Genomic DNA, 21,696 nt, shown 5'->3' with positions numbered 1-21,696 from the left:
TTTTAGCTGAATAGTTTAAAATCACAAACCAAAAAAATAAAATAAAAAATCCATGTAGACTCAAAATAAGCAAACTGTGTAATGTGTATAAATTGCAGTACAAAAAATGGACGTGTGAACAAAAAAAAAAAATATATAAACAATCTCTGTTTCTCATGCAAAACAATCATGTATATACAAAAGTATATTTAGTTTTACGCTTTACATTGTCAAAATATGTAGCATGTCAATTCTGAATCAATCTTTTTTAAAAGATGATAATTCCAGTACCCTGATAGTTGGACTCTCCTCCCAGCAGTTTCCAGAACTCTCTCCCTGCGTGGCTGTGCGTGTTGATTCCTTCCTCTATCGTCTGCACATAGGCAGCTCTGCAGCCCAGGTCTCTCTTTGTTTGGATAAAGCCTGCAAGTTCACTGGCCTAGAGAGGGACAAAAGAAAGATGTGTGCTGTTGTGGTGGACTGAAGTACTTTCAATCAAAGACTTTAACAAACATGCAGAAACCAATTTCTTTATTTCAGCTACACACTTTACTCTAGTTGAGTATCTTACAGATTATAACAAATTCAGAGATATCACTGCAAGATTATTTCTGTTTATGTAGGCCTGTCTCAGCTTGAGGAACACCATTTTAAAACGGATTATGTAATAAAAGAATGCAGGAGCCACAAAACAATATCGTAGAATGGACTAAAGAGTAGACAGCAATTGCATATTGGCTGCTCATCAAGCAGCAGAAATCAATTGGCAAAAGCTTCATAAAAAGCTGAACTAGACATTTACTTTTATAAGGCATGGGTCCATCAAGAACCCTTTCAAACCTTCAAAACAATAGGTTTTCATTAGTTTCAGAGCAGTGAACTTCCTGCAGCTGCATCCTAACTAATCTTAACTTCCTCTGTTTGATCATCACTCCTCTCCTTTGTGTAGAATTCCTTTGTATCTTTACAAAGAAGTGGGAAACCCGGTTAATCTTGGTTAAGTCAGGGGTGGAAAGAGAACACAGCTAGTTTAACATACACTACTACAACCGACATCTGTACAACGTCTTGTATCCCAAAAGCATTGCGCATCAAACAAAATCAAGGAAAGGAGGACACTGCCAAAGACGATCAAAACCAGTGACTTGTGATGTGTACAGCCACTCATTAATGACTCTCTGAGGAGACCGGTGCATTACAAAGAATTTCACCGCTTGTGGGGGGGGGGGGAGGGGGGGGGGGTACTTGCAGATTAGTATTCAAGACGACAGCCCTCTTGCAACAGTGGTTGGCTGATCTTTAATTGGCATGCCTCTTACTTAGAGAAAGAGAGTTTATTCAGATCAGGGCCAAAGTGGCAGCTGTACCATAGCGTGCTGTGCCGATTACAGTGCCCTGGAGACCGAGTGGAGCCATAGTACAGCATCACCACTAGCTGTGCCACAGTACAGCATCTCCACTAGCTGTGCCAGCCTTCCTTTTAGAACCAGCCCTGAAGTTTGGGAATGTTCTCCCTCACTGTCTCTTTGAAGTAAGATTAAAGGTTGCAGTTGAACCTGAGCTATCAAATCAGACTTCACAATCTAACCAAAGACTGCCACTTTAAAAGGTATGAGTGCAGTGCATTATATACACACATTAATGCTCCTGGACTGTTTCACGTGTACCTTGTTTTAATGGGATTGATAAACAAGGATTGATGGTTATATTCATGGGGCTTTCCCTTCCATTTGTGCTTGCCCCATCAAGACTCTTACGAATAACACAGCGTGAGTAACTAAAGCTCAGGAAACACAAAGCCAATTGTTCAGGAACAGTGGCTTGAAACCTCATTCTAGTAGACCGGGAGACCTAGTATGAGGCAACTTTGCCGTATCAAACCCTCCCCCGGTGTGCAATGCAGTGGCCTAAAACTTAGTCTCATGAAACCAAGTTCCAAGCAACAAAGTGGCTTTGTGTTCCCTCGTTTAAGACTATCCCTTTTTAACCTTGCTATATCTGCAGGTTTATACTGTGTAGTTGGTGGGTCACAGAACTAATCTCACTAAAACCAAGAACAAAGATCCTTCTATAATAAACAATGTGAACAAAGTTGTATCCCTGATTATATTTATATATATATATATATTTATATATATATATTTATATATATATATATATATATATATATATATATATATATATATATATATATATATATTTATATATATATAAATATATATATATATATATATATATATATATATATATATATATATATATATATATATATATATATATATATATATAAACAAACACCCCCACCAACTAAAGCAGTATCTACTATGATAGAGACTTAATCATGACCTTCTAACACAGCTCAGTTGAGGGCAAAGCAACCTCAGGCACAGCCTTCCTTACGAGTCATTGATCAGGATTATAGATATAGTACGGCTCCCTGACCTTGGCTTTCTCAATGACGTTTCCGAACTCCCCTATCCATACGAAGCAGTGGTGAGGTGTAACTAGCAAGAAGCAGTCTCCACTGTTCAGGGATGATGCTCGTGGTTCAACCAGTCTTGTTTGTACATGTCGTCGCCCTGGTCAAGAGAACAAAACAAAAGGCTCTTAAGGCAACAACTTGAAAATAAACAAAATCAGAAGCGTGACAACTGCCTTTGATGTCAGAATGACAAACAAGGAGGACAGCATCAAAGACTTTCTTGAACAAAAAATGCATTTAAAATCAGAATAAAAACAGCGGACAATCCAATAACCTAACTATAAATATGTACATGTGCAGCAAAAATACAGGGTTGAAAAGTGATCTTTTAATAGGTCAGCCAACAAAAAAACAAACTTAAATACTCCAAAAATACTTTTAAAACTTGGAGGATCCTCTAGGCGCACTGCAAGAACAACCCAAGACTTTGTAAACTGAAACTGCCGCATGGTCAACCCAGCTGTCCCCAGTGGTGTCTGCTTGTGACATCTTTCTGCCTTTTATGTCTCTACATAAATGTAACTGAAGAGCAATGGATCCCACTGTCACAAGATTAAGGACATACTGATCATCAGAGCTACCCATCATATTGTATTTACTGTGGACATTTTAACTGGTATGAGTTTCCATACGATAAACAGAACCAGATCTCCACTAAACTGGGCAATTCTGGTAGCGTTAGAAACCTACACTAGTCCTGCACCCAGTGATCAGGATGCAGGGGTCTGTGCAATCAGACCGCTGTAAAATAATGTGTTTCTCACCTATAGCTGCATGCACAGCTCTTAAAAGTAAACCTATAGGCTGTGAACCTGGTTATTTCAATAATATACCAGGACTGGGAGCAGGACTACGGGCTAGTATATATGTTTCTAACCCTGCAATTATTACATTCCAGTGATGCCAAAACTAAGGAGGGAGGGTGTTTTTATTGATACATGTTTCAAATTGCTTACCTTTGACCTGCATCAGCATTAGTTTCTTGTACGGCACAGCACTGTTGTTGGACATTTGCTCAGTTATATTGACACTCCTGAGACTAACGCTGCTGAAGTTTTCTTTACTGGCCAGTCCAGCCAGTGCCACCTCTGAGTAACCGGAATTCTTGGTCACTAAAATAACAAATGCATATTACTTTTAGCACCAAGTCATTTTGCAAAAAGACAACCCTCCTATTACTTATTTAAAAATGTCATGGTCTTATATGGTACCACATATTTTATAATTAATTAATTATATTTTTAATATTATATATCACACACACACACACACACACACACACACACACACACACACACAAGGCATGCCAAAGAACATGACCACTTAACTGGCCTGTTGTGTTGAGTGGAGTACTATTTCTAGGTTGTCAGCGTTATAAAAAAGTTCAAAAGAGAGTTATTGAAACAGTTAGCAACCATACTAAATGGCTACCATATTCTGTAATAGAAGTGCTTGTACAGCACTGTTGCTAATTTGTTGACATGCTGAATAGAATTGTGGATTGAGATAATGAAAGTGGACCCACAATTCCATCTTACCTGTCAACACTGCAGGCACTCAGTTTACAAAAGGAAATTAGGCTGGACAAAAATAACACCAGTGATTGAAAACAGGGCAAGAGTGGGGTTGGGTGGGAGTGCCGATTAGAAAGCATGATAACACACTTCAGAGTGATCAAATGGCTACGGGCAGGGGTTCATTTGTGCCAGATCCAGCACTTTTTTGTCTGACAGTTTCCTAATAATGAACCGTATGAAAAAAAAACACACGCTTTCCTGTTCCATGAATTGAATGACAAAAGTGTACTATACAATGATATATTTTAAGATGTGACATCTATGAGCAAGGAAATTACAATTTTTTTACACACCAAATGGTGAAACGTAATAAAAACTAGCCCTATCACCAACAGTGTTGTCACTCCTGTTCACCAGAACCACTGGTATTGTTCAAACCTGAAGATTGGGTTAAAACAGCAAAGATCCGAAACCTACAAGATGATTCACAGAACCATCTATATTTATGCTTCGTTTTCAAGGTCACTACATTAGGTCTATAAACAGAAATGCTATACAATTAGAAGATGCAGCACCTTTCTGTTTACAAATGAACCCCTGGAAACGGGAACATATCTGAATACCCTGTTGTGTGTTGTTGCTTTCTCGAAATCACCATGAGAGGTTCATGGAACTTTCATTACAGGTCACCCCAGTTCTTACCTGATGTAAAATTTGAGTGAATTAGCAGATCAAATAACGTGCAATTTTTTTTTAACAAAGTGGCGCTTACACCAGTTTGGTCTATTTACACAGAACGAAACAAACCTAACAGACCCCACTTTGCTCCCCCCACGTCTGCTTACTCTTCTCCGCTCTCATCCTCTTGGACTCCATGAAGGCGATGTTGAGCCTCTGCTCTGTGTATTCCTGGTAGATGTCCTCTCTCGCAGCGAGCAGTTTCAGTGGGTTTCTGGATGACTGAACGTTGCGCATCGGCCTCACAGCTCGCTTGTGTTCTGCCACCGCAGAGGTGAGCCTAGGGCAACAGCACAGAAGACATTTTTAAACAGCTTCACCATACCAGTGCTACTCAATTCTGTATTGCCTCTTAGCAGGTTAACTGTTTTAGAACCTGAGAGTAAAAACCTGGACTGGATCTCAAGGGCCAGAATTGAGTTCCACTGACAATATAGTAATTATCATAGTAATTTATTCATGATTTTGATGATGATACACAGTATTATCCAGGTTATATCACCTATAGACATAAAAAAAAAAAAAAAAAATCAGATCAATTACTTAAGAGCTTCTGTTACGATTACATTTTGGTAGGTTTATATATTCTTTAGGTGCTTTTAAGCTCTTTAAAAATCACTGGCAACAGGCTTGGTTTCACATGCTGTTCTCTGTTATAAAAGTTCCATTAGTCAACGTGTTTTTAATATTCATAGAGTGCTATTGGATGAAAAGAGTTATAGGAATTCACTTAGAAATTCAGGCTACTTGGTGGTGTTGCAGCTTACAGGATATAAAAGAGGGCTGCCTTGTGGATTGTTTTACCTACTACTCCCTGTTACCGGTACGTTTACAGTATGAAGAAGCCATGTCTAAACATGCATGTATGGTTCTCTCCACCTTCTGCATATTACTTTTACAACATACAACTTTTCAGGTTGAATGCTCTATTACATATACACGCAGTACTCAACTTACTTTGGTGTAAGAGGGTCAAAGATGACGTCAAAATCATCTTCAGCAATATCGAAATCTCTGGGCAATTGGGAGAAATCTTCTAAAGGTCGGTAGAATTTGGCAAAAATTTCATCATCGTCCAACTTCATCACCTCTTTTACAGACTTTTCCGTCACTGTTAGCATTGTCTCTTGCATTCCACCCACTGTGGACAAACAGAAACAGCAGACTGAATGGATATTTTGGCAGAACGTTGCAAGTATTTTGCTGAAACCAACAAGGATAAACTAATAAGTATATAAACTAACCTTTGTTAAGTCGGCCCAAGAAAGACTCCAATTTGTCAAGCTTTCTGTCAGACTCCAGATGCATATCAGGCCTGGCTTCAATTTCTTGAGAGAAATAGCAAAAAAGTAATTATTTCACTGTTAATTTACTGAAATATCAGAGAAGCAGATATTAACCTCAGCGCTACCAATTAAACATTGACACATTTCACTACACCAATTCACAAAACAAGACATGTACATACAGTAAATAAAGGTTTGAAAACACACTTGCTGCTATGTCGGGCGATTTCTCGATTTCTTTAGAAGGAAAAGGAAAACATTAATATCGCCTGTTCTTGTTTAGACCGTATCTTCTTTAACTCCCCCCCCCAAAAGAAAATACTATCAAAATAAACAGTTTTTATTACTACAGGACAGGACACAAACTTACACTCTCCCAGCACCTGTCAACCACTTTATACAACCCCCATTTAACCTAGTCGATCAGCAGCCACTAGTCTGCTAGAATCAGTCATGACACCAAAGCAACAGGGCATTCTGGTACAAATTCATCACAATTTTGGTTACCTTCTTGAGGTTTGGAAATGGCAGGTGTGGTGTTCTTTATTCTGTTTGGTGATACAACAGGACTTATTGCCGAAGGAGATGCCAATCCTGGAACAGAAAACATACATCTGAGAAAAAGACTTGCCTTGAAACAGTTTCTAGAATTAGGGTCATGTATTCACGTGGCTCATAAGGAGACAATAGTTTCTTATAAAAGGTTGCTGGGAGTGGAAAGAACCATCTCTCAGCTGCATTTGGAACTCCTTTCCAATCTGGGTCATCTATAATCGATGAGTCACATGATTGTTCAATATGCCCAACATTCCAGAAACCAGGAAATCAAGAAGGCAAAGCATGGGGCAAGTTGAAAGGTTCCAAGAATATAAGACAGACTTGTCAACAGCACTGGATTTAAGGAATTTAGTTACTAAAATAAAATGCATGTGAGTTTAGTCCAGCAGTCACCACTTACTTTAAAAAAAAACCCAAAAAAAACAGTGCTGCAGTAGAATAAATGTGTGCTGACCTTTCTTGACCATTCGCGCAGCAACAGTAAACTGGGTGGAGTCATTGGCTGCCCCTTTGCCCCTGAGCTTCCAGGCTTCTTCCCGGGCAGATATGAGCTGCATCCTCTCTCCAATGGACATCTGGGATTCAACATCGTCTCCCATTCTCTGCTTAAAAAATGACATGGTTTTTAAAGACCTCCTGAAACAGGGATTTAGTGCAGGCAAAAACAGGGCTTGATATCTCTGGACGCTTCACCTGAGCCTCATCTGGAGCTAACTGAGCAAATATTGAAAAAAATGTCATTTTAGTATTTATCATTTTTCACCAAGATCCAAAACGATAAATGAGCCCCGCTCGTCTTCCGCCCCCATTCTAATTAATTTACCAACAATAGTTTGTGGGTCTATTCAATTGAACAAAATTTTACAGAAAAAACACACATCCACTAAAGAGGAATACATGCACTGTTAGAGACACACATAAGGGACCTACTTTAATGACCTAAACAGCAACAAAGCACTGGGACTTACTTAGATCATACAACAGGATTCATTTACATTCCTGTAGTTTGATTACCCGTCCAATTTTACCACTGGTCATCTTTAAGAGATGTTTAAACTACACAAAGAACAGGGCACACACAGGAACAACCCTCTACACATGCACAGTAAACCTACTGAAAAGCACACTGTAAAAAAGTGAAATGAATTAAAGTACATCAGCTGCCTCATTTCATTACACACTCACTCACACACAGACACGTCCTAAGATCTCTCAGAGGGTTAGAGCGTTCAATTTTATTTAGTTAGTTATTTTAGGTGAGTTATGCCATTTTTTTATTTTTTATTTCACCTTCCATCTCCAAGGATGACGGTCATCAACCATTAGGGGACTTGACTCCCTAACATTAGGAGGACTGACCTTCAAGGAAAGCAAAGAGGAAACAGAAGTGTGAGGCTGGACAGATAGGACAGTGAGGAAAAGGACCAAGATGGCAAAAGAGCAAAAATTGTTTTTAAAACTCTTTGAAAAACAGCTGCTAAGCCAAAGCCAACGATGTCATAGTATTTTCATGTCAAGTCAGGTTTAGCGTGAGCAACCACATGTGTGACAGGGGATAATGCTGCGGCAAACAAGAGCACATCCCCATCAACCAAACTCAGCCGAAAACATGAAGCTCCACATGACAAACTAGACAAGATGCTTCTTATCTGCTTTCAGCAGGTCACTATGCCAAAGGATTATTATTGTTTTTTCTTTTTGGCTTTCCAGCTGTTTAACAAAAAACTGATATCAGACACAACCTCATTTATCCAGAGTCCTAAAATGAGTGATGTTAATGTTACTGTTGTTTTTTCTGGAGGGGGTTTTAGCAAGACTCATTTAAAAGATATTGTAAACTCAAAATAATTGTACTTGGTTGTAGAGTTTTGTTTTTACCTCGCCCGTTGCAAATTTGGAAATCGATTTCATAAGCTGCAATGTCATAAGAATACTGAGCATCAATAAAAAGCCATTTAAGTCATTTAACAGGATACAGTAAATACCAAAAAGAAACGAGTAAAATCATTTGACTATTACAGTATTCATGTTGAATACATTTCCACATACTTTCCATGTTTCAAGCTGGTGTCAGATTTCAACACATTTGGAGATTGAAGGTGGTTTTGCTAAATTGTTCTGGCTTCTACTGTGGCTTTAGATGATTCATGAGGTTCAAATAGAAAAACAGTACTGTACTAAAATCAAATCAATTACCTTCAACTAGTCTAACAATCCCACTGTAAATCCCATCCTTGCCAACATCCAACACAGGTTGGAAGGAAATACAGCTGAATTGGGTCACTTAAAATTATACAGTTCTCTTTACTCATAAACCAGCCAATGCTTTATCAAAATGAACTAGAAAAACCATAGCCAAGTTAGTTACTAAAGTGCTTTAATATTGGGGTATATCCGTTACTTTATTTTTGAATAAATAAATGTGATAATTTTAGAAAAAAATTTAAATGCACCGATGTGTGTCTCTTCACACATCCCCTTTATTTTTATTTATTTATTTATTTTATCTTAAATGCACTGAATGAATTCCAAAGTACTAATTTTAGGCATTCTGCCAGCCATCCCCTTTCCTAACGGGTAAACCAACTGTGGAGAAAAAAAACAAAACAATGCCAAGGACAGCTAAGCAAAGCCAGTCGACAAGCATTCAAGTCAAAATCATACCACTTGAAGGCTCATGCAACTCTTTCCTCACCTGGTTATAAGGTACAATATACTGATATTTTTGGCCATTAGGTACAGTAGGAGAATAAGTAGACGCAAAGACAGGTTCCTATAGACAGGAGCAAAAGCAAAGCGAGAGAGAGAGAGAGGAGAGAGAGCGAGAGAGAGAGAGAGAGAGAGCGAGAGCGAGAGAGCGAGAGCGAGAGCGAGAGAGCGAGAGAGAGAGCGAGAGAGCGAGAGAGAGAGCGAGAGAGCGAGAGAGCGAGAGAGAGAGCGAGAGAGCGAGAGAGAGAGCGAGAGAGCGAGAGAGCGAGAGAGAGAGCGAGAGAGCGAGAGAGCGAGAGAGCGAGAGAGAGAGCGAGAGAGCAGGAAAGAGAGAGAAAGAAGGAAAGAAAGAAAAAAGAAAAAAGAAAAAAGAAAAAAGAAAGAAAGAAAGAAAGAACACAGAGAAAGCAAGAATTAAAAGGAAACGATTTACAGGAAAGAAACTGTCCAGGTATTAAAGTCAAAGAGGGGTTTGATTTCTTTCCCACTAAATTTCTTTTGTCTCCAGATCAGTATTAGAAAACACACACGCTCTCCAGACCTGTTAAACAGCAAGGCATGCAGTGAAATGTCTAGTTCCGAATCAGTACATTTGCATCACTATCCATTTAAAAAGGTCTCTCTCCCTCTATATTAACGAAACATTCTTCAAAATTCTAAAAGTTAAAAACTGATCCGATTCCGTTGTCTCTGTGGGTTAACTAAACATACAGCACAGTACTGTAGGTGAACCCTGACTTCTAGTACGGTACTGTAGTTAACTAATGGAAAAATTGGAAGTTTACACAGAATTCATAAAGGAAACCAGCCTCAATCCCCAGTGGCTTTAAGGAAACCAGGCATGTTGCATTTCCCTGCCCCTCTACATTAGAATGGCCTTAACAATGTTAAGCAGGTTTCTAAAAGGAGTTAGGAAGCAGAAGAGAACACTCCTCTAGAACAGCAACCCTAGAAGCTCCCTCTATAAACACACGACAAAGCTTACCCAGAGCAGATTAGACACAGAACTGTCATCAATAATCACTCCTTCCTCCTAGAAGGTGAAACAAACGGGAAATGTTGCAAAGTGTGGATGAAGTGTAGCAAGTTCCCTTGAACCCAGCTAACTACCCCTCCAGGATATGAATACACCATCCCTTTAATCAGCAGCAGAACACCCAGACAGGTGACCACATGCACCTTCACCAGATTAAATTATGATCTCACTTCGACACTAATCTTCCCACTTAAATTTGCACACATTACTTGCCAGTCTGTGCCCTTTACATAGGTTAAACCAGATTTTAAAAAAACAAAAACACACACATGTTATTTGTCTACATACTGTACTATTTCTTTTTGAGAAAGGATAGCACAGTACTATTAACACAAAAATGAAATGAGGTGAAAATGTCTACTAAACTATACAACTATACTCTAGAAAGAGTGCAAAGAAGAGCAACCAGAATTATCCCGGGTTTAAAAGGCATGTCGTATGCAGACAGACTAAAAGAATTGAATCTATTCAGTCTTGAACAAAGAAGACTACGCGGCGATCTGATTCAAACATTCAAACATTCAAAATCCTAAAAGGTACAGACAATGTCAACCCGGGGGACTTCTTTGACTTGAAAAAAGAAAAAAGGACCAGGGGTCATAAATGGAGATTAGATAAAGGGGCATTCAGAACAGAAAATAGGAGGCACTTTTTTACACAGAGAATTGTGAGGGTCTGGAACCAACTCCCCAGTAATGTTGTTGAAGCTGACACCCTGGGATCCTTCAAGAAGCTGCTTGATGAGATTCTGGGATCAATAAGCTACTAACAACCAAACGAGCAAGATGGGCTGAATGGCCTCCTCTCGTTTGTAAACTTTCTTATGTTCTTATGTTCTTAAGATAGAAGCAGTACTACTCAACCCCCCCCCCCCCAGTCACAGGGTAATCTTGAGGGGATTAAAGTCTCTTGACATTCTTCCCATCCCAGCAGTAAACTTGTACAGAAGCAGGGCTCAGCTAGAAATGATACCAGGGGCCCGCCTCACAAAGCTTTGCATTCAGTTATATAAAGTATGTCTTTAAAAAAAAAAATAGGAGGAGTCACAGCAGTTAAGATGTGTTCCATCACCAAAAAAAAAAAAAAATTGCTAATAATTTTCTAATGTGGAAATGTGTATATGTGTGTGGGGGGGGGGGGGAGATGAATGGAAATTTAGTTTCAAATCTAAGGCAGGGAAAAAAAAAACCTTTAAATGTAAAAAGAAAAGTTCTATTACAGAATTAGTCTCCAAACACATATTCTTTTGCTTTAGTTTTTACTGGCACTGGTCACAGATTCTTGTACTTCACAACCCCACAAACTTAGATCTGAGGATTGTCAATTACATCAGCTTTTGGCTGGTGCAGCCTCATAAATAATTCTAAACTAAGTTTGTCATGTACAGTGACATAATGACCTGTGCTTACATTTCTACCTTGAAGCAGTGGAACCATACAGAATTACAAGTTTCATGTAGATGTTGAAACAACATTTATTAAAATAAGCAGACAGGCATACAGAGATAAGACAGACGGACAAACAGGACACAAAGACAAATACATAAAACAGAAGACAAACTTAAAAGCCTCTTAAACCCAATTCTCGCAGGACCAAAACTCACCACTTAAACAAGCTCCTCTGATAAATGTAATAAGAAATTCAATCTAAAGACACCTGGGTCACCAGTTTGGGAAGCTGAAGCAGCTGTGTGCTTCTTAATGTGGGAAGACATGCTGCCCAACTGTGCTTGAAATGTGTGAGGTAGTTTCACTCCAAGGAAGAAGTGACAGAAAACTTTCTGTGGGAATTCAACAGATAACCTACTGCTTTCATGACACTCTGAGGACATTATGTGGCATGTTTTAGTCATTTGAGAAGCAGACATTATAAAACATGCTTGATGTAAAGTTAACAGCAAATGCATCAAGATTAAACACAAAGTATTTATGAACTAAAAAAACAAACAAAACAAAAAAAAAAAAACTATAAATGTTCTTTTTATCGTGGCTAAAAGCACACCTTTGAACTAGTTCTCATATTTCTCAGTCAATATTTTACTAATACTGTTTAATTGAAACATTGGGCCTTATTCACAAACCTTATTTTTTTAAAAGTTGTTTAAGTGAGTATTTCTGTTGCCTATACATCCTTTAAAACATTGTGAGTAGGACCCATTGTGTCCTTCGTCAGTCCTCCTATGAAACATGTGATCCATTAAAACACTTAAAATGCTCTAGTGATAGACTATTTATTATTATTTTTTACAATAGTAATTTGAAATAAACAAATTAATCCCACTAGTGTAAATATTGTTGACTTAAAACTTCTAAAAAAAAAACAAAAAAAAACAAAAAAAACCCCACAATGTTAGGTATTACTAACAGTAGGCTAAAACAAGATCTTGCTGTATATGTATGTTTTGCTTAAGGCTGACGACACGGTTTGTAACTACTTATCAATAGCACACTGGCTGGGTCTTTGCAGGACCGCCCAGCACGTTCTCAACGATACTGAGATTAAATGGGCGCGAGGCACCCTCTCAATTGGAATACTATTGCAACCCAACGTTCTAAACCATGTGAGCAAAGCCAGAACGCCAAGATGGATTTACAGCCTTGGCATATTTTATTTGTTATTACACATTAGTAACACCATTTTTTAAATTATTACTGAGAGAATAAAAACGTGAGTGAAATGAGTTTCTCCTCAACGAATACCCTTCTTCCTCACTGAAACTGAAACTTTGGAGGCTGTTGTAGTTTATTTTGGTGGAATCTTAAACAGTGACACATTTATTTTTAAAAAGCTTATGTAAGAATTGATCAATCAAATTAAAATGAAGTAAGACATGGAAGATGAAGATGGAATAACGTTGGTGGCTGTAAGACAACCAACACAAAAGAAAACGGTACAATAAAAACAAAAAACACAAACAAAAAGACAAAAAGTGTACTTCTTGAGTAAGAAGTTTGAAGACAAAGACGCAGAGCACCACTGCAAGGTCTATATTTCTGATTCGTAAAATATGTGTAAAATCAATGTCTTCTGTGGTGCAGAATACTGTAGCTTACTTGAATACATTACTTGTCTGAAACCCTACCCCTAATTCTCCAAAAAGGATACTAATTAAGGATTACTATGGGTATTCAAACCTGTACATTTTCAGTGGACTTAAATGAAAAATAAATACAGTAGGTCTGCTACAAAACAGGTTTGTTCTTACAAGTGATCCTCAAAAACATTCCCACATAAAACAGCCTCATCTTACCCATAGTTTCCTGGACAGCAGATCCCCAGAAAAGAGAATTGTCTTTGAATATTGCCAGGGTTAGAAACTCACACTAGTTCTGCACCCTGTTCTACATCTCACAACTCCCCTTGTTTGGGTATATTTTAGAAATGACCCAGAAATGTTAGCAATCAGTGCCCTGCTAACATTCTCTGAACTGATCGGACCAATCATAGCGAGTCTTCAGGGATCTCTGTCAACTGGGGCCCGATTGTGTATTCTGCTTCCAGATCAATGAAATATACTTCACGGAGGGTAGTTCTGAAACCCAAGACTGGGTTCAGTTGTAGTGTGAGTTTTTCATGCCATTGTATGGGCACGCTGGGTTAGGATAGGGATAGATCTCTTCAGACAAGCATATTAGCTTGTACATACAGTTGTTTGAAAGAAGTGTGAAGTAATTGGGGCTTAATTGAGGTAACAAATATAGGATCACTAAGAGGAGCAAAATACATAAGATCCATCAAATTAAATGGAAAGCTGTCCAAATAAAATAACCATAATAACCAAAATAACAAAAATAAAATTGATGCATAACAAAAACGGGTGTAAATGCAATTCTAGATGAAGCTTTATGTGGGTTTACAATTAGATAAATGCACTAATTATTGATATTGTTATTTTTCAACTGTTAAGTATATTTTATGGATTATCATTTTCTTTTTTTTCTGCACCAGGCCAGGTTACCTTCTTTTTGAAGCTCTGTTTGACTTCCCATAGCTGTGACTGGTGTTCAGCAACGACCACTTTGACAACGTCCTGCTTTTTGTTGATTCTGTTCCTCCAATCTTCTTCTCCGCTCTTCTTGAGAAGGGCTAGCCTAACAAGGAAGAATATGCAGCCTTAGTTTCATTAAACACCTTCTTGGGATTCCTTCCGAACATAGCTTGACAGCCAGTTTATGTTTATGTGGTCTATATGCACAAAGAAACAGACGCATGCTGTAAACCACAAGGGAATAGTGTTCAAAGCCATGCAAACAGAGCAGAATTCTCTAGATTTACTGCAAAATCAAAAGTATTGCACCAACAAAACAAACAACAACTTTTATAGTTTTAACAAAATGGAGATGGGGTGCCATTTCTACATTTGTTACACAAACAGTACATGTAACAGGTTGAGTTTTGATGCAGTTGTCTCATGCATGCATGCAAAAAAAAAAAAAAAACCTTGCACATTGTAATGCCTGGCTTTAAAGATGATAGAGAACTAGGAATCAATGCTTCCCAATGATGTGTCCCTGCTATACACATATTAGACTTCCTATGGCACATACACTTTGATCTGTGTGTGTGCTTAGGAACCAAACTGATGTGTGCTAGTGTGAATCTGCACAAGTAAAGGCAATGTACCTGCAGTATACAAAAGACTTGGCAACATATTGTGTTACAATGCCCATGGCTACTCCACTGAGAGAGAGATTGGAATTTATTTTCTCCAGCATATTGTTCACAACTACCAACAACAATCTTGCTGATGCAGCATGTATTTATTGATTTATATATGTGTGTATTCTGAATAGCTGTGTAAGTTCATGGATTGTAAATATATTTATTTTATTGAAAACTTGCATTTTATTTTTGGATCCTTGTTTCCCTTGTGTTACAAAAGTAAACTGATGGGGGGTATTTAATTCCAATCATCTAAATGCTTTTTCAACTTTACAATACAGAATTTATAACAATAACCCTTGTTGAGTGTATAGATATTAACAGAACAAACAGCGTGGTTTCACTAAAATGTATTGATTCATTTGTTCATCATATCTTACTCTTGATATTACCTGTGTAAATGTTTGCAGATTATTAATTAGTTTGGAATGGAAATGGTTTGCTTTCTAAAATAACCACACAAATGTACTATGAATATTGTGATGTAGATGGATTCCAATTTAATTTTAAATGACTTAATACTATTTCAAAAGACCTGCTGAAAAAGGAATACAATGGGGAAAAAAAATATTTAACTATTTAAATTATGTAGTCTATATGTGCACTACAATGCACAGAAAATGATTTTTTTTTTAATTGATGAAGATACTGGTTTATTTTCTATATGCTGTCCTATGGATTTGTTCCCACGATCAGTCTAACTTGTTCCATTTGTTCCTATCAGCTAAACTACTTAACGGATTAGTAAGCTGCAATTAATATTGTTTTTGTTCAGTTCTCTGGGATGCTCCAGTCCCACAAGTACACTGCAATTGACCCACAGTGACAGGACTACTTGTGGATAGTTATCCTGCAACAACAGGGTATAGGATTTGTGTTATAAAAAAAGTTATGAATTCCGCAGTTTTCCTCCAACGTGAAGGACTAACAGTTGTCTTAAAGCATAGTGCAAACGCGTTATTAGTGAAGGAGCCATCGTCCACAGGGGAGAACTAAAACTTCATATTTCGGCAGCAGTTTGCACAAAAGCAATCATTTTGTCACTTGTTTATGTACATTTATTCCATATCCACAAAAGCATGCCCACTGTGCTAGATGTACAGCATTATTTTTACATTACACACAGACAAAGATCACCACACCATAACAAAGTGGGGCCAAACAGTCAGAGCAGACAACATTGTTCAACACTTCATGTCTACAGCATCCAATGGAATCTAAACACAGTGGGTGAAGCTTTCTATGCGAGCACGGGGGATGAATATTAAAAAAATAAGTGTTCCAGAACCCCCGGCAGTGTTTACAAGAAACGCATTACTTTATCTTTGCTGTATCCCGTATTGTCCAAATCCAAATTACAGTGTGTGTTTGTATCTTAAATTTTGACTTCCAGCCCCTTTTGGACAAAAAAGGCTTCATTTTTCAAGAAATACAATGCTATCCAACAGTCAATATGAACCAGTCACCTTTGTGTGTGACGGCATGTTCTAGCAAAATAATGACCATGTAATCAACACTTCCTGTTGCAATTTGCACATGATGGATGGAAGTGTTGGGCAGCAGTGATATCTCTTGAGTGTCAGTTGTACATTAATTGGGATGACAAGAAATTGACAAAATGTTGCTTTGGGAACACTGTGGTATAGGAATGGGCATATCCTAAAAAGTGACTTAAAATACAATATCAATATACCCTTGCATGTTTAAAAAACTCAATTCACAAAACAGTATATTATTTTTTAGTTCTATAATTGCTTGGATAAAAGCTCTTCACCTACCTAACCAATAAAAACACAAGCACAGGTAACCTATTTTTCTTCCAACTTTGAAACAGAATGAGGTTACAGCATCACTCCTGCTGGCTCCCTTTGAATTCTCAATGATATCTTGCAGGTCTGTTTCCTAAAATAAATTCCCTGAACTCACGTTAAAACCGTAAATGCAGCCTACATTCCTACAATGAGAGGCAAGGTGAGCATAATTCACCTGCTGGAGGTTATTTGCAAAACCCAGAAAAATGTCAGGATTTCTACCTTACTTGGAAGCAAGAAACTGATCTGGTTGAGAGCTTTAAAAGGATTAGCAATGCTACAAGAACCAAAAAAGGAAATACTTTTCTATTTAGAAAAAAAAAAAAAATGCACGGATACATACACACACATAATCCATAAAGTAAAAAAAAAAAATACTAAAAGTTTGTCAGATTGATTTACACAAATTCAACATCATTATTTAAAGCTGCTAAATTCCTAACCCTAACCCTGTTCTTAAACTCGACAGATAAAACAAATCTAATAGTTAACAGCTGTGTTATGAAATTCAGTGTGCTACTAATTTGCCAGAGTGTTTTTTTTTTTGCAAAACAAACTTAATTGTATATACACCTCAAACACATTTTCATATGCTTTAAAAAATAAAAGGTTAAGAAAAATCAGAGCCTTTAAAATGTACCTGTCTTTGATGGACATTTGTTTGGAAGTCATGCTGTCAGGAAGTTCTTCACTGGTTTCAGCCTGGTTTTCCTTGGCAGAGATGAGCTCAGACTGCACACCGTAGCCCCTGTCCTCAGTGAGCTCTGAAGGCTGCAGTATGGAGGGCAGCACATTGGAAGTGTGAGAGGCACTCCTTGCTGTTGTAGACACCGCTCTGAGTGAAGCAGTGGGTTCCAGCAGCTCTGTACACAAACACAACACAGGATGGCGTTGGCACCTTTTTTTTTTCTAGTATGAAAAATTGCTCTTAACCTCATAAAATTAAAAAAAAAAATCTAATAGTTTATAGAGAGGCAGTTTAACAGTTGTGTTATGAAATCCAGTGTGCTACTACCATTTGCCAGACAAATTAGAATTATTATTATTATTTTAAAAGGAGTATGAAGGGCTCTGGCACAACTGTGCAAATAAGTATGAAAGACCCTAAAAGGATCACTTAAACAAGAAATGTAGTACTGCTTTATAGGTCTTTAAACTGCATCGTGGACTGCACGTAACAGTTCAACGCAAATGCTACTGTTTATTTATATGGTTAATCTATCACGTACACACATATGCTTGCCAAGTTATATATGTTAGTTTCACTGAAAGTCAAATTGATGAGAAACTGTGAATCAAACAGGAAAACCATATTGTGTCTACAATGACATGTACAGGAGAACTGAACCACATTTTGCAAATCAATCTTCCTGTTTCAAGACAACAGGAAATTGCTTTCTCTTTTTTCTCATTATATACTATTTTTATATAAATACAATACGTGTGTGTTTACATATCAAATATGTTATTGCATTTATTGTAAAGTTTGAATCATTTAACTGAACCATAAATCTATACATTAATAAAAAAAATAAAAATAAAAAAATAAAAAACGACAAGGGAAGGGACTAACAGGAGGAGAATATTACATAAAATCAGTTGCTCACTTTTATATTAGCTGTTTATCTTAAAATACCACAATTGAAATTGTATTAAAAGCACAAAGGTCTGCTCAACAAACACAACTCGTTTAACAAAAACAAAAACAAAAAAAACAAAAACACCACCACCACCACATGCCATGCTTTTGAGCAAAACCTGCTGTCTACAGACAAAAAACAAAGCAAAGCCTCACCTGATACGATTGTCTTGGATTTTCGAACACTCTCAGACTCAAACAGGTCCTGCGAGGGTTGCCTTTCTCTAAGAATCCCCCTTGCCTCCTGTCTCTCCAGCACAGCGCCACTTTCTGATCTCAGGAAACCCTGAGGCTCTGCCGGCTGAAAGGCTTCAGGGCTGAGCTGTTCCCTGCTGCTTCTCCTGGGAGCGTCGTGCCTCAGCTCCCTGATCTCTGCAACTCTCTCGCTCCCACTTGGCTGTGCTGGGGGCTGCTGCTGCTGCTGCTGCTTACCGTCTCCCTCGGTAGATCGGTGCTTAACCTTGCTGCTGATGATGCTGCTTTCCTGTGCTACAGCTCCTATCAGTTCTGCCGGTTGCTGTTCAGCAACAGAGTAGCTCTGAAACACCCCTGTGATCTCTGGCTGCTGCTTCTCAGTTGTTAAGTGTAAAGGTTTGAGTTCCGGAACTGCCACACTCTTCACAGAGAGATCGGCGCTGGTTGCAGTGCTGTGGTGCTTGGGTATGGATCTGTTGTGCAGCCCCTGGGTGGAGGACAAACTCTCCTCTCTCACTGCTTTGGATCTTCCAAGTTGTAGATCTCCGGCTAAAGTTGTAGACCACGTGGCAGCCTGAGTTGCTCCTGCTACTGATTTCACAATAGATGGTGATAAAGGTCCTATCTTTCCCCCTGCTCCGTTTTGCAGCTGTGGAAGGTAAGTTTTTGGGACAGTTGTTAACAGTAACCTACAATATAACTGTCTGCTTCTTAAAGAAAGACTGAAACGTTATAATGCCAGTTAATCCGCTGAGCAATCAAAGTGAGCATCACAATGACTCATTTCACATCCTGTTGATCAAAGCAGAGTCTTACTTTAATGACATCTCACATGAACAGGGCAGGTCATCATCACAAATCAAAACAATGCACATAGAGTACAAATGCAGGCAAGAGCAGTGTGCTTATATATAGCAGTACAATGCAGTGCCATTACTTACAACAAGCATTTCATCCTTCAAGGGATTTTTTTTTTCTTTTAATGATACGTTAAACATCCTGTGCTTGAACAAGTAAATAGTCATGCACAGTTTTGAATAAAATACATTATGTATTTTTAATGATGTAATTATATAAATAATTAGTGGGCTAGCTTTTGTATACCTTTATTCAACTAGAACAAATCTGTGGTCTACAATAACAATCAATCAAATACAGACCCCGTTGAAGATACTCTCGATCAGCGTCACCACTCACAAGCCTTCAGTGTAGGTCATCAAGGACTAGATTCTGAGAACCTCAAGAACTTGTGGGGTGTACTGGAAACCAGCACCAACCATCCAAATTCTGACTGGAAACCAGCACCAGACTTCATCCAAATTCTGACTGGATACTAGCATCAAACTTCACCCAAATTCTGACTGGAAACCAGCACCACACTTCATCCAAATTCTGACTGGATACAAGCACCAAACTTCATCCAAATTCTGACTGGATACTAGCACCAAACTTGTGACATACATTCACAGTTTACTAAACTGTCCATGCACAGTTTCATGTAATTCAGGCAACTGGTTCCTAATCTACAGCATTCATTAGACTGGAACATCACAAGCCAGCACTCACCGTAAGTCACCATAACTTGAATCAAACTTGGGAACAAAATGTGAAAATGAATGTCCATACAAAGTTGTAGCACAAGCTGATGAACATTTCTCAAGTGCAGCACATATCCATTTGTATATTCATGTACTTACAAAGCAGATCTACTCTATCCCAGACGCCGCTGCGGATAATAAATCAAGTTTTGTTTTTAAAAGCACCGATTTCTGTGTGGAATATGCAGCAGGCACATGTGTAACAGAAGCAGGGCCACCACGTGCACATTGCTCTTACTTGTACAGAGTGCATCTCTCTTTGCAGGTATTCTGGAATGCCATAGGCCATGGGGGGAGGAACTTGGGGCTCTATTTCCTGTGCCAGAAATATCATGTGTTATTAACTTAGAAAATATTTATTTTTCCTTGAGAATTTTTAAGCTCTCTAGAATTTCTGGATGAAAGCAGTACAATGCAGTGCCATTACTTATAACAAGCATTTCATCCTTCAAGGGATTTTTTTTTCTCTGTTAATGATATGTTAAACATCCTGTGATTGAACAAGTAAATAGTATTGAATAAAATACATTATGTATTTATTCATTTTTTATTTAATACATGTGCGTGCATGGACTCATATATATACACACACACATATATACATTATATACATTATATATATATATATATATACATATATATATACATATATATATACATATATATATATTATGTAGCTGTCAGAGCTACATAATTAATTTAAATTCAGGGGGTACTACCATCAGTCTGGAGTCAGGAAACCTAATGGTAACTGCAGATTCAGTCCAGAGGCCTGCATCAGGGAGCATGCTTTCCAAAGTACTCAAGAATGACTTAATTCCCGGTCAGTGGTTCCTAGTTCTCACAGGAAATTGTCGATGAAAAGACTTGAAATTCTCCTTTTGTCAAAATTGAACGTATGTTTTTGATTAAAATTCAACCAAGCTTTTCAATAACAAAGATTGGTTCTGCGTACATTGAAGGAGGTCAGAATCAAAAGGGGCTCTTGGTTTTTCGCTGTATCGGTGAAACTCACTGAAATCTAAGGCAGGCCTCAATATAAATCCACTGATTGCTTTAAAATGGGACAACTGAAGTGCACCAATTGGCAGAGAGGATATCAACCCAGGCAATTATCTTCGTGCAATACACCACTGCCATATCAGTGCTCACTGTACAGAGAACTAGCTCATTCACACCTTATTTTACAATTATGTTACAAACTGATGGAGCTCACCATGACCCACACCTGTTTGTAGAAATGCCCCAAGACTCTTAGAATGTCCTAACCAAAGTATGTGACATTCAAAACGCAGTGCCCCAGACCGAGTTAACACTACAACTACTGGGCGCAATTTAAATCATGTAATTCCCAAGCATTCTTGAAATGAGAAAAGCTGCTTCATTTATGTAACTAGATTTGGTTTCTTGTACAAAACTCTCTTTTCCTGTTCGGCAACACAATGTACTGCATGTGAACAATTCTGGTTTGTGAGGCTGGATTTAA

At 38.1% G+C, this 21,696-nt stretch overlaps 1 protein-coding gene across 1 annotated transcript in view; it reads right to left on the bottom strand.

Annotated features, from left to right (window-relative positions):
* LOC117400185 (supervillin) overlaps window positions 1-21,696 on the bottom strand; it is a 63,256-nt gene that overhangs the window by 10,201 nt on the left and 31,359 nt on the right. Inside the window, exons 15-29 of the mRNA XM_059023239.1 lie at window positions 20,449-20,526; window positions 18,574-19,261; window positions 17,419-17,641; window positions 14,264-14,396; window positions 10,255-10,302; window positions 9,256-9,333; window positions 7,851-7,919; window positions 7,015-7,165; window positions 6,510-6,596; window positions 5,961-6,044; window positions 5,674-5,857; window positions 4,824-4,996; window positions 3,418-3,573; window positions 2,422-2,558; window positions 271-418 (exon numbers count right to left, since the gene is read on the bottom strand). Coding sequence (XP_058879222.1) covers window positions 271-418; window positions 2,422-2,558; window positions 3,418-3,573; window positions 4,824-4,996; window positions 5,674-5,857; window positions 5,961-6,044; window positions 6,510-6,596; window positions 7,015-7,165; window positions 7,851-7,919; window positions 9,256-9,333; window positions 10,255-10,302; window positions 14,264-14,396; window positions 17,419-17,641; window positions 18,574-19,261; window positions 20,449-20,526 — 2,437 coding nt within the window. The remainder of the gene's footprint in view (window positions 1-270; window positions 419-2,421; window positions 2,559-3,417; window positions 3,574-4,823; window positions 4,997-5,673; window positions 5,858-5,960; window positions 6,045-6,509; window positions 6,597-7,014; window positions 7,166-7,850; window positions 7,920-9,255; window positions 9,334-10,254; window positions 10,303-14,263; window positions 14,397-17,418; window positions 17,642-18,573; window positions 19,262-20,448; window positions 20,527-21,696) is intronic.

The sequence above is a fragment of the Acipenser ruthenus genome, chromosome 4 (assembly GCF_902713425.1).
Source record: "Acipenser ruthenus chromosome 4, fAciRut3.2 maternal haplotype, whole genome shotgun sequence".
Lineage (NCBI taxonomy): Eukaryota > Metazoa > Chordata > Actinopteri > Acipenseriformes > Acipenseridae > Acipenser > Acipenser ruthenus.
The sequence above is the reverse complement of the archived record's forward strand: the minus strand, read 5'-3'. Positions and strand labels throughout refer to the sequence as shown.